Source organism: Physeter macrocephalus, chromosome 4 (genome assembly GCF_002837175.3).
Source record: "Physeter macrocephalus isolate SW-GA chromosome 4, ASM283717v5, whole genome shotgun sequence".
In the NCBI taxonomy this organism is placed as follows: domain Eukaryota; kingdom Metazoa; phylum Chordata; class Mammalia; order Artiodactyla; family Physeteridae; genus Physeter; species Physeter macrocephalus.
In genome coordinates this window covers 29,067,955-29,085,250 of record NC_041217.1, presented here as the reverse complement: position 1 = coordinate 29,085,250, position 17,296 = coordinate 29,067,955, and the positions used below count along the sequence as shown (strand labels likewise).

Sequence of the window (17,296 nt, the reverse complement as noted above, 5' to 3'; positions counted from 1 at the left end):
AAAAAAAAAAAAAAAAAAAAAAAAAAAAAAAAAAAGAAAAGAAAAGAAAAAAGAAATATTAAATATTCATCTCATGTATTTATCTCTTCCCCATCAACCATCAGTCTCATTTAACCAGCCTCTCCCAGTCTGATCTAGGCCAGAACAGCTACTGAGTTGCCCTGAAGCATTTTCGATGGCAGAGTGACTTCCAGCCTGGAAACTTCAAGGAATTCCTCCCACCTAAGAATAAAACAATGCTTAAAGGGAACCTCTCAGAGATTTAGTGCTAATGGAAAACTTGCTCCAATCTGTGTGTTTGAAGTTTCCTAGAAAAGAAATCCATAGGTATACAAACCCAAAATATTTTGGAACACACACATAATTCCCGGAATTCCTAGCTTCTGTATAATTTCCCCCATTTCAAAATAAATGACTCAACATCTCCGAAAGAAAAAAAAATCAAATAAAGCTTTATTAAATGTTTTAACAGTAACTGCTCTAAAGTATTAAGTGATTTAAGAGTAAAATTCACAATTTTTTTAATTCAAATTATTTCAAGGACTTAAATAGCATCCCAGACATATTCATACCTCTCTCTGTAACTCCCACTGGGAACCCTGTTCCTACCCAAAAAGAGCTCAGAGCTTAGAGTCCATGATACTCCCTGATGCAAACATTTTTATTAGAAACTTATAGAATGAACTGAGTCTTTAGCAAAAGAGTTAAAGAGTTTTGTTTTATTCAGTGTTAATCACTGGATGGTCTTAATATGGGTTGAATTGTGTCCTCCCTAAAATTCATACATTAAAGTCCTATCTCCCAGCACCCTGGATTGTGACCTGTTTTTTTAGAAATTAGGATGTTTCGGATATAGTTAGTTAAGATGAGGTCATACTGGAGTTGGGTGAGCCAATAATTCAATATGACTGGTGTCCTTATCAAAAAGGGAAAACTGACACAGCACACAGGGAGACCACCCTGTGAACATGAAGACAAGAGATCTGTGCATCTACAAGCCAAGGAACACCAATGATCATGAGCAAAGCCACCAGAAGCTAGGAGAGAGGCATGAAACAGATTCTCCCCTACAGCCCTCTGCAGGAAACAACCCTGCCAACTTCTTGATTTCAGCTTTCTAGCCTCCAGAACTGTGAGACAATAAATTTCTGTTGTTTAAGCCACCCAGTTTGTGGGACTTTGTTATGGCAGCCCTCACAAACTAACACGGTGTTCTCTTTGCCATGCCTTCCTGGGCACATCTTCTCAATTTCACCCATTTCTCAAAACAGAAGGAGGTGGCAAAAAATAACCTGTAGAAAGCTATTCTTTTTCAGGAAATTTTGTGCATAATGTGAGAGTTCATATAAGCCTCAGTTGCCTCCTACATAAAATGAAGTTAACATCGACCAGTTAGGTTTTTTGTGAGCCACGCAATGTATCTAGTTCCGTGTCAGTCCACAGTAATGACTCAAAAAAATAAAATGGTAGCTGTTATTATTAGAAATAAAAATGATGCTACTAAGCCTGTGTCACTAAGATGTGGGAGCTGAAGTGTTCTCTCAGGAGTCCCTTCCAGCCATGCTGTCTGCAACAGATGACTTCATCAGGCTCCAACTCTCCCAGGGCCTGAACTGGTATCTTAAATTTATATCCAAGTCTCAGACTTTGCAACCAGCATATCCTGCCCTGCTTTACAACACTATCATCTGCGGTCACTGCCGCAAATGCAAACCATTCCTCTTCCCTTTTCCTCTCATCTTGTTTCCTCTCTCCTGACCCATTCATTCACATCCTATTTCCTCACAAATCCTGTGGGCTTCCAAACTATCTTCTCACAGGAACCCCCCATCTAATTCCCACTTTAGCTGAAAGAAGGTTCTCCATAGATGGCACCACCTCTCCTACAGCCCTCCCCAGTGGAGTCTGCTTATTCTTCAACATGCCAGCTACATGAGGGTCAGGAGGTGGATCATCATTTTATCCACGTCCAGTCTGCCATTTCTCTACCTTCAGAGAAAACACCTTCCATTTTGAGGTGTGTGCCACCTATGACACCCTCTAACCTTCTTCATCATTGTCATCTCCCATCTGAAGACTTCTCAATGAATTCTTATTAAATAAAAATTTGATGCCTGACTCACTGGCTTCCTCAGCATTTTAAGCTCTGTTATTATCCAGGTTACTTTAACACACATGTTCAATGCTGCAGACTCAAGTTCCTTGATTTCAATCCCACAATCTTCATTTCTACTCAAGCTGAATTCTATGATCAATCACTCTGGCCATTCTTACCAATTAATCCCAAATTCCTTGTTATATTGTCCTTCACATGCAAAATCTCAACTCTTGTCAGTCCAGTACATCCAGATTTGACTCTATGATCTGTCACTTCAGTCTCTCTCTTATCAATATTCTTCTCAACAATATCTTATTTCTTTAGCCACACCTGCTCAACAAAATCCCAGTCCTAGGTCAAACAAGTGATTAAACTCAGCAATTATACCCAGGCTGCCGAGAGCTACTGGAGAAAATCACAAAGGTAGGCAGTATTCAAGCATCACAAATTCATCTTCTGAACCACAACTCATCCTGGGAAACTGTCTCTGTGTCATAGGTACCTTCTACCTCCAAAACTCCACCATTTTTCTAAAATCCCTCACTTACCGTTCTGCCACTTCCCTCCTCTCAACAAATGACCCTCCTTTCTGTTTGAGAAAAAAAGAGTCCATCAGACAGGAAGTCACCCAACATCCTGCATCCTCACCTACCACCTTGTCCATGACTATACCTATCAATGGTCTGCTTCTCTCCTATCACACTCAACCAAAGGTCTTCTCCTGCCAACAGCCAATCCTTCTACTTTGCATTCTATCTCCTCTTGCTTCCTCAAAGTCCTAGTTTTATAAAGTATCTGTTCTCCCTTTGGCATATTTTATCTCTTCTATTCTACTGACTTTTCTAGCAGTATTTAAATATTTCTTCTCTCTCCCACCTTAAAAAATGTCCTTTCTCAACTCTAAATCCCAATAACTAATGATTATTGAGAATTTACTGTGTGAAAGGGATTGTGCTAAGTTTTGGACATCTAGTATTTCATTCCTCACATCAACCTTATAGAGTATATAATACTATCCCCAATTACTGAAAGTGAAGCACAAAGAAGTTAAAATCACACAACAAGTAATTGGTGGAGCCAGTCTTCCAACCCAGGCATCAGACTCCAGAGCCTATGCTTTAAACCACAATGTTATGTTTCATGACAGAAACACACTGCATTCATTAGCTCCATTTTCTTACCTGTCATTTCAGCCTCCTGACTCCACAACTCCAATGAAACTATTTTATTTTAATCTTTTGGTTAAAAGCCTTTATTTTCAGTAACTTTATAAATGGATAGAGTTGACAACTTCTCCTGCTTTAAACTAACAACTTGTTAGATTTCCAAACCCTGCTCCTTCCTGTTTCTCTTCCTATTTACCTGGACTCTCAAGAATCCTTTATGAATGTCCCTTCTTTTAAATGCTTGTGTTCACCATAGTTCTTGCCTGTCTTCCTTCTTTTCTCAGCCTACATACTCTCTTTAGATGATCTCACTCATTCCGATGGCTTCAGCTGTCACCTATATAAGTTTCAAGTGGAGAGGACAGTTACCTGGCACTATTCACACTAACAGTGACAGTTGGAAATGCTGAGGGGTGGAACCTGGAGATTGACAGGCCACCCAAACAGATCCACACAGGGAGACATTTACTTTCATAAATTTACCATCAACCAAGATCCGGCTCTCAGACTTGCAAACTCAGAAACTTTAACTTGATACTGTCAGAATACTTTAAACAATAGAGGCAGATGTATAAAACTGGTGTGCCAAAATATGAGTTACCAACGAGGAATATAACTGTCTGTGAATCTGAGGTATATGCCAGTCTGACCAGAGCATTCTCTCACCATAAGTAAAGCTCATGAGGTTAAATTATTTGGAGGCTGTTTGGTGAGCATGGAACCAAAACAAGGAGAGTTAATAGTATGATCCAAATATGTAATGACATCATTACATATTTATAAAGATAAACAGTCTATCACCACAGTTGGAACATTGCTCATGATGGACTAGTTATTTAAATGTCGAATGAACTAACACTCCAAACCACAGATAGAACTTGGCAAAAATATATATATATGACTTTAAAATGGGCAGAGGATCTGAAGAGACATCTTTTCAAAGACATGCAGATGGTCAACAGGTAAATGAAAAGTACTCAACATCACTAATCACCAGGGAAATGCAAATCAAACCCACAATGAGATATCACTTCACACATGTCAGAATGTCTACTATCAAAAAGACAAGAAATAAGAAGCGTTGGTGAGGATGTGGAGAAAGGGAACCTTTGTGCGTTGTTGGTGGGAATATAAATTGGTGCAGTCACTATGGAAAACAGTATGGAGGTTCCTCAAAAAATTAAAACTAGAGCTACCATATATATGATCCAGCAATCCCACTTCTGGGTATTTATCAAAAGAAAACAAAAACACCAACACAGAATGATATATGAACCCCCATGTTCACTGCAGCATTATTTACAACAGCCAAGATATGGAAGCAACCTAAGTATCTGTTAATGGATGAATGGAAAAAGAAAATGTGGCATGCATACACACACACACACACACACACACACACACACACACACACACACACAGAGGAATATTATTCAGTCATTTAAAAAAATGGAAATCTTGCCATTTGTGACAACATGGATGGACCTTGAGGGTTTTATGCTAAGTGAAATAAATCAGATAGAGAAAGACAAATACGGTATGTTCTCACTTATACATGGAGTCTAAAAAAATTTTTTTTTTAAATAATGGATACAGGGCTTCCCTGGTGGTACAGTGGTTAAGAATCTGCCTGCCAATGCAGGGGACACGGCTTTGAGCCCTGGTCCAGGAAGATCTCACATGCCGCAGAGCAACTAAGCCCATGAGCCACAACTACTGAGCCTGCTCTCTAGAGCCCACAAGCCACAACTACTGAGTCCACGTGCCACAACTACTGAGCACATGCTATTGAGCCCGCATGCCACAGCTACTGAGCCCACCTGCCTAGAGCATGTGCTCCGCAACAAGAGAAGCCACTGCAATGAGAAGCCCATGCACAGCAACGAAGAGCAGCACCCGCCCACCGCAACTAGAGAAAGCCCACGCACAGCAATGAAGCCCAAACGCAGCCAAAAGTAAATAAAATAAAGTTAAAAAAAAAAAAACTAATAGATACAGAGAACAGACTGATGGTTGTCGGGGCAAGGGGTGGGGCAGGAAAAATGAAAGAGGGTCAAAAGGTACAAAATTCCAACTATAAAATAAGTAAGTCATGGGATTGTAATGTAGAGCATGGTGACTACAGTCAATACTGTATTGTATATTTGAACGAGGCTAAGAGAGTAAATCTTAAAAGTTCTCATCACAGAAAAACAGTTTGTAACATGTATGATCACAGATCTTGACTTATCGTGGTGACCATATCACAACACAAATATCAAATCATTATGTTGTACACCTGAAACTAATATCATATGTCAATAATGCCACAATTTTTTTTAAAAGGAACTTGGTTGTACAATGTCTAAGTCTGTTTCTGTGACTTATTTCATTGCTGACCTCCCATACTTTTGGTTGAGACTTTATTTTGGACAAGTTAATGTATGAGGAACTTATAACAAAGACTACCACCCTGAGAGTAACAGTGCATCTTAAAGCTAACTTTACATGTCTTTTCTCTTTCATTGTATGCCAATTTCATATTTTAAACTACAGAAGGCAATCATATTTCCCTTTTTTCCATGTTCTAAGGGCCAAGTCCAGTCTTTTGGACTTTATTAATAGCTCAGAAATCCCCTTTTTCCTATGCCCAAGTCCCCTCAACTTTCCTCCCTGAATTGCTATGATGGCTTCAGATTTCATCTCTCAGCTCTCAGGACTGCCTTACTCCAATCCATCCAAGAGATAAAGATCTAATATGAAAACCCAATCATGTCACTTTTCACTTACAATCCTTTCAGCCTCCCAAAAGCTTTCAGGATGAAATCCAAACTCCTTAATATTATTGATTAAACTGCTTTTACTCATGCACTTTCTCCAGGTAACACTTCTTCCAGAAAACCTTTGCTGACCATCACCCTCTTGAATTCGGGATCAGGGACATGCTCTCAGCTCACACAAGTCCCCATGCTTTTTTCCCCACTATAAAATGTTTCACAGCATATAATACTGTTATTTCTCTTGCCTTTCTCCCCAAAGACTGTTAACTTCTTGTAAGCTATACCTCATTATCCTTGAATCAAAAGCACCTAGCACAGTCCTTGACAAACAGTGAGTTTATTACCTATAAATAGAGATAAGCAGTCATAAACATCCTCGAGAATGGTTATTGTTTGCCTGACAAGAGACAAGCTATAAGCAAAACCAAATTCTGATTTACTATCAATCAATTAAAAGGCTGTCTTCAACTTAATAAGTAAAAAAAAAACCTTCATCTTGTGGGAGTCATAGACGATTTTTCAAAATAGAAGCATCCCTAACACACTTAACATATTTGATATATCAAAATTCGATTCCAAATGCTGGTGTTTATAGCTGGCGTGATGGCTTCAAGTTTACTCCGCAGAGCTGAAGCGCTGGCCATGCAGGCCCTGACGGCCCGCGGTCCCAACGGAGTCTCCATGGTGCACTCTATGGCGTCTGGAGGTGGTGTTCCTATTGATGATAAGCAGGCAACTGGGCTGGAGAGGGAGGTCATGATGGCTGCACACAAGGGACTGGACCCATACAATATGCTCGCCCCAAAGGCAGCCTCAGGTACCAAGGAAGACCCTAATTTAGTCCCCTCCATCACCAATAAGCAGATAGTGGGCTGCATCTGTGAAGAAGACAACAGTGCTGTCATTTGGTTCTGGCTGCACAAAGGCAAGTCCCAGTGGAACCCATTACGAGCTGGTGCCCCACCAGCTGGCCCACTGAGCCCCTGCACTAACTCACTCAAAATGTGATGTAAAGTTTTTTCTTTCCCATAAAAACTAGCCATTACAGATAGTGGGCTGCATCTGTGAAGAAGACAACAGTGCTGTCATCTGGTTCTGGCCGCAAAAAGGCGAGGCCCAGCGATGCCCTAGCTGTGGAACCCATTACAAGCTGGTACCCCACCAGCTGGCCCACTGAGCCCCTGCACTAACTCACTCAAAATGTGATGTAAAGTTTTTTCTTTCCCATAAAAACTAGCCATTACATTGGCTCCTCCTCCCATTAAAAAAAAAATTTTGATTCCTACACTTTGAAGTTTTCATTGTGCAAAGCAAAACGACTCCATATCCTCAGAAAACAACCAGTGACATGGGATCTACACTCTCAGGTTAAAATAATCTATCATCCTAGGAAACAAAGTTATCATTATCATCGTCTAACCAAAATCTCTCACTCTTAAATTTTAGTGCATTTCCTCTAGTTAGATTTCTCTTTGACTTAAAAGACCAGTCCATTTCCTCATGAAAACCCTTTTCCTGTAGGATGTGCCAGAGGCAAAGGGAGACTAATAGCTTCTTGGCTCCTTTGTCTATATATACTGAAACTGAAAACATTCAACTTGAAGTTTAGTTCATGTAAATTTGTATAGGTTTTCAAGGTCTGAATGTGCAATACTTTCCTAGTAAAAATCTTTCTATTCTATTGCTCAGAAAAATATTCTAAGAGAATCTTTTCATAAAAGAAGTCCTAGAGTTTTTTTTAACACTGTGTAGGTCCTGGAGAAACATACAAAGTCACTGAGGGCTCAGAAGTTTTATTACAATTAAACTTTTAAGCGCAGAGACACATAATGCTGCTATTTCTCCCAGTGAATCAAGTCCTTGTCACTTTGAGTCTCTGCAGTCCCTTATCTTTCACTATATTATGATCATTAAAACCATGGACTTCAGTAATAATCTACTAATGCACTGATTTTATAGATAAAAAAACAGAAATCTGGCAAGGTTAAACGATTTGCTTAAATGACAAGAGTAAGGAAGAGAACACAAATTTGTTCCAAACTGGACGTTCTTTCTACTACATCTCATGGGCATTTTGTAAAATACTGGTTGAATCATTTATCAAAACTAGTTTCTATTTTGTTCTATTAGCTTCATGAACAAAACAACCTTTCCAGTAGCTGGAAACAGCAATATAATTCCAAAGATTTCCAATTCCTCTACTCCCATTCTCTTTTAAATTCTCTCCAAACAGGCTTTCACTCCATCGTTTCTTGTTGAGACATCAATGATTCCCACGTTGCTAAATAGATTAGGCAATTCTCGGTCCTCTTCTTAACTAACCAACTAGTGCTTCTTCCTTGGAAAGCTTTCCTCTCTTGATTTCTAGTTACACTCTTCTATCTTCAGTTTCTCAGGCTACTTTGTTCTTTTATCATCATCTTTGACTTATAAACATTGGAGTATTCCAAGGCTGAGCCCTTAGACCTTTATTAATTCTTCATTTAATCAGTCCTTTAGTGGTCCTACTAGCCTCAGAGCCCTGATTACCATCTTATATGTGCCTCTGGATCCCAAATTTATGTATCTGACCCAGACCTGTCCCCTTGAATTCTAATCTTATATATCTAACTGCCTTTGTAATATCTCCACTTGGGTAACAAAGGCATCTCAAACTTAAACATACCCCAAAATAATAGCCTCAGTCTCCCACTCTTTCTCAAACCTACTTCATGTTTGTTCTCCATCTCAGTAAATCGCTATACTATGCTTCTACTCACTCAAGACAAATCCTCAGAATCCGTCTTATCTCCTGTTATTTTTCTCACATCTAGTTCATCATTAAATCCTTTTGGTTTAATCTCCAAAATATACATAGAATCTAACTATTTCTCAAAACTTCCAACTACCAACTTTACCCAAGATATACCATTTTCTTCTGCACCTGGCTCTGATGACCAGGGAGACTGTGCCATTGGGTCCCACAAGACACCTTCTATATAAGGCCACTCTTTCAAGACCAGGAGACACAGCTGATATACTTCATATATAGAAACAAACACAAAGAGTTAGGCAAAAGGAGAAGACAAACGAATACCTTCCAAATAAAAGAAAGAGATAAAAATCTCAGAAAAATGGGCTTCCCTGGTGGTGCAGTGGTTGAGAGTCTGCCTGCCGATGCAGGGGATACGGGTTCGTGCCCCGGTCTGGGAAGATCCCACACACCGCCGAGCGGCTAGGCCCGTGAGCCATGGCCACTGAGCCTGCGCATCCGGACCCTGTGCTCTGCAACGGGAGAGGCCACAACAGTGAGAGGCCCACGTACTGCGCAAAAAAAAAAAAAAAAAAAAAAACTCAGAAAAGAACTAAACAAAACAGAGATAGCAATTTACCAGATAAATAGTTTAAAGTAAGTAATAGTCATAAATAAGCTTAATGAACTTGGAAGAAGAATGGATGAACTCAGTGAGCTTCAACAAGGAGATAGAAAATATTAAAAAGAACCAATTAGAACCGAAGAATAAACGAAATGAAAAATACACTAAAGGGAATCAACAGTAGAATGGAGGATGAAGAGAACAGATCAGTGATCTGGAAGACAGGGTAGTGGAAATCTCCCAATCACAACAGCAAAAAGAGAAAGAGTAATAAAAATAAAAGGATAGCTTAGGATACCTCTGAGACAACGTCAAGTGTAGTAATATTCACACTATAGGAGTCCTAGAAAAAGGAGGAGAGAGAAAGGACATGAAACCTATTTGAAGAAATGATGACTGAAAACTTCTCTAACATGGCAAAGGAAACAGACATCCAAGTCCAGAAAGCACAGAAAGTCCCAAACAAGATGAACCCAAACAGACCCACACAAAGACATATACTTAAAATGTCAAAGGTTAAAGAGAGAATCTTAAAAGCAGCAAGAGAAAAACACCTAGTTACATACAAGGGAACCCCCATAAGACCATCAGCTAATTTTCAGCAGAAAATGTATAGGCCAGAAGAAACTGGCACAATATATTAAAAGTGCTGAAAGAAAAAGCTTACAATCAAGAATGCTCTACCTGGTAAGGTTATCACTCATAACTGAAGGAGAGATAAAGAGTTTCCCAGGAAAGAAAAAGCTAAAGGAGTTCATTAACTCTAAACTGGCCTTACAAAAAAAAAAAGTATTAAAGGGACCTCTTTAAATGGAAAAGAAAAGCCCATAACCAAACCAAACCAAACCAAACCAAACAAATTATGAAACAGAAAATCTCACTGGTAAAGGTAGTGGTTCAACCACCTATAAAACTAGCATGAAGGTTAAAAGACAAAAATAGTAAAACGACTGATATCTAAAATAATCAGTTAAGCAATACACAAAATAAAAAGATGTAAATATGACATCAAAAGTATAAAACTTTGAGGGTGGGGAAATAAAAATGTAGTGCTTTTAGAATGTACTTGAACTTAAATGACCATCAACTTAAAATAGCCTCCTATATACATAGGTTGTTATATATGAACCTCATGGTAACGACAAACACAAAACCTAAACCAGATACACAAAAAATAAAGAGAAAGAAATACAAACACAGCACTAAAAAAAAGTCATCAAATCACAAGGGAAGAGAACAAGAGTAAAAGAAAGAAACAGAGGACAACTACAAAAACAACCAGAAAACAATTAACAAAACTGCAATAATAATAATTATTATTATTCTATCAATTATAATTATTCCTATGAATAATTATTCTAAATGTAAATGGACCAAATGCTCCAATCAAAAGACACAGGGTGGCTGAATGGATTTTAATTTAAAAAGACCTATATATACACTGCCTGCAAGAGACTCACTCACTTCAGGTCTAAAAACACACATACTAAAAGTGAAGGAATGAAAAAAGATATTCCATGCAAAAAGAAACAAAAAGAACTGTTGGAGTAGCAATATGCATATCAGACAAAATAGGCTTTAAAACAAAGACTGTAACAGGAAACAAAGAAGAGTATTACATAATGACAGAGATCAATCCAATAAGAAAATTATAATACTTGTAGTATGCACCCAACACAGGCATACCTAAATACATAAATATTAACAGATATAAAGGGACAAATTGACAGTAATACAATAATATTAGGGGACTGAAACATACCACTTGCATCAATAAATAGATCATCCAGACAGAAAATCAATAAGAAAAAGTTGGCCTTAAATGACACATTAGACCAGATGGATATACTAGACTATTATAGAACATTCTATCCCAAAACAGCAAAATACATATTCTTTTTAAGTATACACGGAACATTCTCCAGAGGTTAGGGGTGGGACTGAGAGTTCCAATGCTCTAATAACAGGGATGAGTCTCCTGGCAATAAGCCCCCATTCTTCAGTGGGGTCCAAAAGTTACCTCATTAACATAACAAGATACCTTTATGGTTCTCAACACTTAGGAAATTTCAAGGGTTATAAGAGCTCCATGCCAGAAAAGGTGACAAAGATGAAATATTTATTTCGTATTACAAATCACAATATCACATATGTTCACCCAGAAAAATGCACACAAATGTTTATATTAATAGAAGCATTATTCATACTAGCCAGAAAGTGGAAACAACCCAAATATACATCACAGATTAAAAGATAAACTAAATGTGGTATATCTATAAAATGGAATATTATTTGGCCATAAAAATTAATACAGTACTGAGTCATGCTACAACATGGATGAACCTTAAAAACATTATGCTAAAGTTAAAGAAGCCAGTCAAAAAAGACCACATAGGGGCTTCCCTGGTGGCGCAGTGGTTGGGAGTCCTCCTGCCAATGCGGGGGACACAGGTTCGTGCCCTGGTCCAGGAGGATCCCGCATGCCGCGGAGTGGCTGGGCCCGTGAGCCATGGCCGCTGAGCCTGCGCGTCCGGAGCCTGTGCTCCGCAGCGGGAGAGGCCACAGCAGTGAGAGGCCCGCGTACCGCAAAAAAAAAAAAAAAAAGACCACATATTATACGATTCATATGATTCCATTCATATGAAAGTCCAGAAGAGGAAAATCCACAGAGACAAGAAGTAAATTAGTAGTTGCTTAGGGCTGGGAGGAGGATGATACGTGGCAGCGGAGGGGAGGGGTAGAGGACTGATAACTAAAAGGCACAGGGCTTCTCTGTGCAGTGAGGAAAATGTTCCAAACTTGACTGAGGTGACGGTTGCATATATATATATCTCTGAATATACTATAAACCACAGAATTGTACATTTTAAATGAATGATTGTATGGTAAGGGAATTATATCTCAATAAAGCTGTTAAAAATTAATACATTAAATGTGATTCTGGAAGTGAAAAACCCATCTTAAGCAGAGGTAGCATCAAAAAGTTGACTTGACTTGCCATGACCCTGGTCCTCTCTGGTACTTCCTCCTACCATGGGTTATGTTGTTGCCCCTCTAACACTAGCTTCCTACATACACATTTTCTGAAGGATTTTATCACCTCCTTGTCAACTTGTTAGACTTACTGCTCTTGTATGTCTGTATTTTCCATGTATTTTCATTTCTACCCCCACCTGAAAACACACACCTTGCTCCAAAATATAACGCAGAGGTCCAAAGCAATCATCTGTAAAGGCTGGAAGGTCTTTGTCGAATGCCTGAGACTATAGCCCAGATCTTATCCATTATTTCATCTAGCTAAATGCAAAAGCAGATGTCAAAGGATTTTGAAAAGCTGTAAGTAGTCGAGGTGATTAATATAATTATATTAAATTACACACATCTTTTCTTTGCCTGTCAATTGTGTCAGGGACTGTGAAAAACCACCACATGTAAAACAGTTGTAAAACGTTACAGTTGGACATGACCTTAGAGATGTTCAGATCCAATTCTGCCATTTTATAGCTGAGATAACAGATACAAAAAGGTAGATAGACTTTTCTAATGTCACTCAGTAAGCCAGCAAACCTCCATTCAAGGCCCTTTCTGTCCCCTGGTGAGCACAAGCTGATAACCAACCAGGAGTACCAGGGAATCAGAAACTCTTGATGACTGTACACACACACAAACAGAAAATGACACACAAGATAATATTACAATCCACTACAGTGAGTTAGTAAACTTAATTAAAGGTTATTAGTATGTTTTAATTTTTATTTCCCTCTTTATCTTCAAAAACACTTTGGTCTTAGCCTCTCTACTTTGAATCACATTGGAACTAGAATTAATCATTTTTGCTGAATTATACATACAATTAATTTTATGGAAGCAATTTAAGTTAATCATTTTCTCATATTATTTAACTCAAAATAGCTATAATTTCTTAGCCATTTGTTATAAGCATACCACCTTTCCCCTACTTTGAATCATCATTTTGCCAAAGTATAGGAAAGTCAACGACAACAAACTTCCCCATTTGGCAACAACTGGAAGGCGGCGGCACACTATAATTTATTCCAATAATTTTGCATATCGTATCAAAATATCATGGTGATCTAGTTTCCATTTATGACTAGAGGCAATTTTTGTGTTCTGCTTACAGCAACATCATTTCATAACAGTTTTTTGGAGGAAAACAAATTGTGGTGTCAGAGAAAACATTTTTTACTTTACTTTTTAGCTGATTTCAGATTCATTCCTATAGAAGAAACATATTTAGCCTATTCCAAAATAACCAAAGTCTTGGACCACATCAAAACTGGCATCTTGACATTTAATAAATTAAAACATTGTAACACATGAGGTTATCTCAGGGAGGCAGCTAACACAGTAAATGATCATTCAATTCTTCATTCAAATATAAAGAACATACCACGTTTGATCAACGTAGAAATTACTAAGATATATGTATATCCCGGAAGAGTAGGATAGGTTATGGTTTTCATCACTTAAAGAACAACAACAAACAAAAATCCCAGAGTTCTATTTCCCTCTAAATTCCTCCCCCTGCTGATTTTTTTAATAGCTGAAACCTGCCACACATTTAATACCCAGCAATAAGTCGAACTCATATATGCTAGTCAAATGCACGAGGAAAGAATTTGAGATTCTCAGTATCAAACTCTCATTGTGAAGAGGTTGTGTCAAGGTCTTCCAGAGAAGAGAGAGATTTCAATAGAAATGTGGGAGAACAGTGGGGGAGGACTTTTAAGAAACCACTGCTTTATTTCTTCAACTGGGCAGCCATTTGTGCTAATGAAACTCAGGTGGATGTTAGACAGCCAACCCCAGGGCTCCCCCGGCAGTGCTACCCTCAGCAATGACAATGAAGGCTCCTATGAGCCTCACAGAAAGGTTCCACTTTAAAGAGAAACAAAAAAGTAAAGAGGATCAAATTCCAGTGGAGCCGCTGAAACCCATGGCTTTAGGGCAAAAAATAAAGTGATTGTGCTTCAACTACCTTTAAAGAGCACCGCCATACCAAATTTCATGCATTTCTACTGGATAAGACATGAACATAACATTTATTACCATCTGTGAACCTAACTAAGGATGATCTGGTGCAAAGAATCTGAATAGATTCAATTAAGAAATGAATGGCTTCTTCTTATTTTCATCTCTTCAATTCATTAGTAGTCATTGCTTACAAGCTTCCTTGTGTCTCACACAACAGGTTTTTCTCCCCCTTACTTGAGACTTATCTTGAGTATGCTCTCAAGCTAGATGTTAGCTCTTAAAGTATTGCTGCTGAATACCCGTGTCCCAATCTGCCTTAATTAAACATTCTTTAGTTCTAAAAATTTTAAGTTATTTAACTGCTTTTGATGTCGTTGCTCTGGTTCTGATTTTCATAATTCCACATTTCCAGGTTTGCGTACCACCGTACAATCACCCTAAACAAGCCATCTCCATGGCTGAGACTTGAGTAGGTATCAGACAGCAAACCCAGATACAGGCGAGCAATTCTTTGTTACAACTGTATTCAGCTACACATTTTTTAAAAATTGTTTTGAAACTCACACAAAATTTCACAGCATAAGAAACAATGTAATCATAAGGAATAACAAAGAATAAATATTTCCCTTACCTGGATCATGGAAAGGCACCAAAGCAAAGTTGAAAAGAGGTCTCTTAGGTCTTTTCAAAGACGTCTCCAAAATTTTGGAAGCCCCCTCGATAACCTGAACTAAATCATCATACATGGAACCCGTCACATCAAACACAAAAGCCAACGTGGAGGCCCCCTCGGGAATTTCCTCAGCCCTGATCTCTGACTGGGGACTTGCATCCTGAGCCTGGGAAGTATAAAGAAGAATGAACAGGAATACTGTGCGGACAATGCCCCAGGAAATCATTTTGTCTTCCTTTCCTTTTTTTTTTTCCTGAGCGCCTAAGCACTGTGCTGAGTCCTCCTCAACAACAGGCAGCGGGTTTCTTCTCGGGGCAATTCATGCGACTCCCGAAACCCCTTTGAGCTCGCAAAAAATTGGGGGCTGAGAATCAGATGGGGACAAGCACCAAACCCGAAACCCTGCAGGGGCCGGGCGGGCAGAGATGCGGCAGCTTTTGTCCAGACGCAGCCTCCTCCGGGACAGCCGAGTGCCCGCGGCCCGGGCGGCTGTGGCTGAGTGCGGGCGGCGCGCCCGGCCCATGCCCCGGGGGCCGTTCCGAGCCAGCGGCGCCGCACCGAGTCCGCTGCCCTCGCCGCCGCCGTTGCCGCCGCCGCCGCCGCGCCGCTCTCCGCCGGGCCAGCCGTCGCGGCTCCCAACTTTCCACTGCGCGCCTCCAGCCCGGGAGCTGGGAGGGGAAGGGAAGCCGGGCTCGGCCTCGCCTCCTGATTGGCCGGTGGACGCCCCCCTCCTTTGCTCTTGGGCGCCCCCGCCCCTCCTGGAGGGCGACTTCTCTCCACAGATTCTCGGTCAATTCAGTACCTGGGAAGCGCTCCCAGTATCCCCTCCGCACCCACCCGCGTTGTTTCTCACCTCCAAAACCCCAAGGTAAACAATGGCTTTCAAGAATGTGTGGCAAGGACCCGAACCGAGGGACACCACGCTAACCAGCACTAAGGGAATTGTATCTTTCTACGACGCACAACGCTGCTTCTGACACCTCTATCATAATTCCCCTCCCCCGCCAAGAAGCCAAGACCTCCCCCCATCCCCAGCCCAGCCTCCCGCTCTCAGCCCGCAACTCAGCCCAGCCGGGAGGGGGAGCTGGAAAGTTCTCCCGGCTGGGCTGCAGCCACATTCTCACTCTTTGATCTGCTCAGGGACTGTGAAGCTTTGGGGAAGGGAGGGAGGACAGAGCTGGATGGGCCAGAAACGGGAGGAAGGGGAAAAGGGCTGTTGAGGGAAATGAGAGACAGCTGGAACTGGGTAGTCACTGATTGTAGTTAGGAAAGATGGTAGAAGGGAAAGCAGCTGGATGTGGAATACAGGGTGGCAGCTCAGTGCAAAGGATGAGGAGGGACAGAGGGAAAGGAAGGGGGTGCGGCGGGGAGAGAGATCATACTGAAGAGAAAAGTTAATTTTTTTTAATTTCACTATCAAGATTCATGTTTGCTGAGCAATATGAACCCTCCCCTCAGCATGGTGAGGCAGAATAATATCTTCATTTCACACTTCCTTCCATAGAACACCCATGTGCCAAGTCTCAGCCAAATATCCATTGAAAAGGTGTTCCCTTCTATGGCATTTTCTTGCTGATAAGTAAGGAAACCTCGCCCTGTAAAACATTACAAAGTTTTTCCGTGTTGTAATTATTATACACATTTTGGTACTAATAACAGAGATAAGAAGGGGGACAAAGAAAGTCAACCATAAGCTAAGGATTCTTTGCCTCTTTTTAATAAAAACTTATTAACATCCTGCAAAAGGAGCTGTTGTCTGGATCCTGGCATTTAAAGAGGGGCCAGCAGGCATCTTGATCTGAGTTGGAATGTGTTAGACCACCCATCCAACACACAGGTAGCCTGAGGAAGAGCCAGCTCCCCTGAGCCTTTTATAGTCTGCAACTGTCTTCTCTTTCAGACCCAGGGACTCTGGACCCTGAGTTTATGATACCTATAAGTCACGTCATTTAAAGGAAGCAGCCTGGCCATTTGGACTGAGTGGGAATATGAGAGGAAAGGGGGAAGGTTCTTCCTTTCTAAATAGTATTTAGAAAATGCTATTTGAGTAACCTACTCCTTTGTTTATCTAAAAGGGATTGCATTCTAAATCCTGGAGATTTCACTGAGACCTGAGCTGTTCCAGGTGTTCAAGGGAGGTGGTAGAGCCCGGTGATTAAGGCTTCTGGGTCAGATAATCTGGGTTCAACACCCAGCTGTGACACTTAATAACTGTGTATCTTCAGCAAGTTACCTATTTCGTTATGCCC

The 17,296-nt window shown here is 40.3% G+C and overlaps 2 protein-coding genes across 2 annotated transcripts in view; one reads left to right on the top strand and one right to left on the bottom strand.

Annotated features, from left to right (window-relative positions):
- Nucleotides 1-15,504, bottom strand: part of HMCN1 (hemicentin 1) — a 554,195-nt gene extending 538,691 nt beyond the window's left edge. The window contains exon 1 of the mRNA XM_024133815.3: nucleotides 15,006-15,504. Coding sequence (XP_023989583.1) covers nucleotides 15,006-15,273 — 268 coding nt within the window. The 5' untranslated portion in view covers nucleotides 15,274-15,504. The remainder of the gene's footprint in view (nucleotides 1-15,005) is intronic.
- LOC102980589 (cytochrome c oxidase subunit 5B, mitochondrial-like) lies at nucleotides 6,627-7,273 on the top strand. The gene is made up of 2 exons (XM_024133814.2): nucleotides 6,627-6,948; nucleotides 7,133-7,273. The coding sequence occupies exons 1-2, from the start codon at nucleotides 6,627-6,629 to the stop codon at nucleotides 7,198-7,200; spliced, it is 390 nt and encodes a 129-aa protein (XP_023989582.1). The 3' UTR covers nucleotides 7,201-7,273.
- Nucleotides 15,505-17,296: the final 1,792 nt, after the last annotated feature.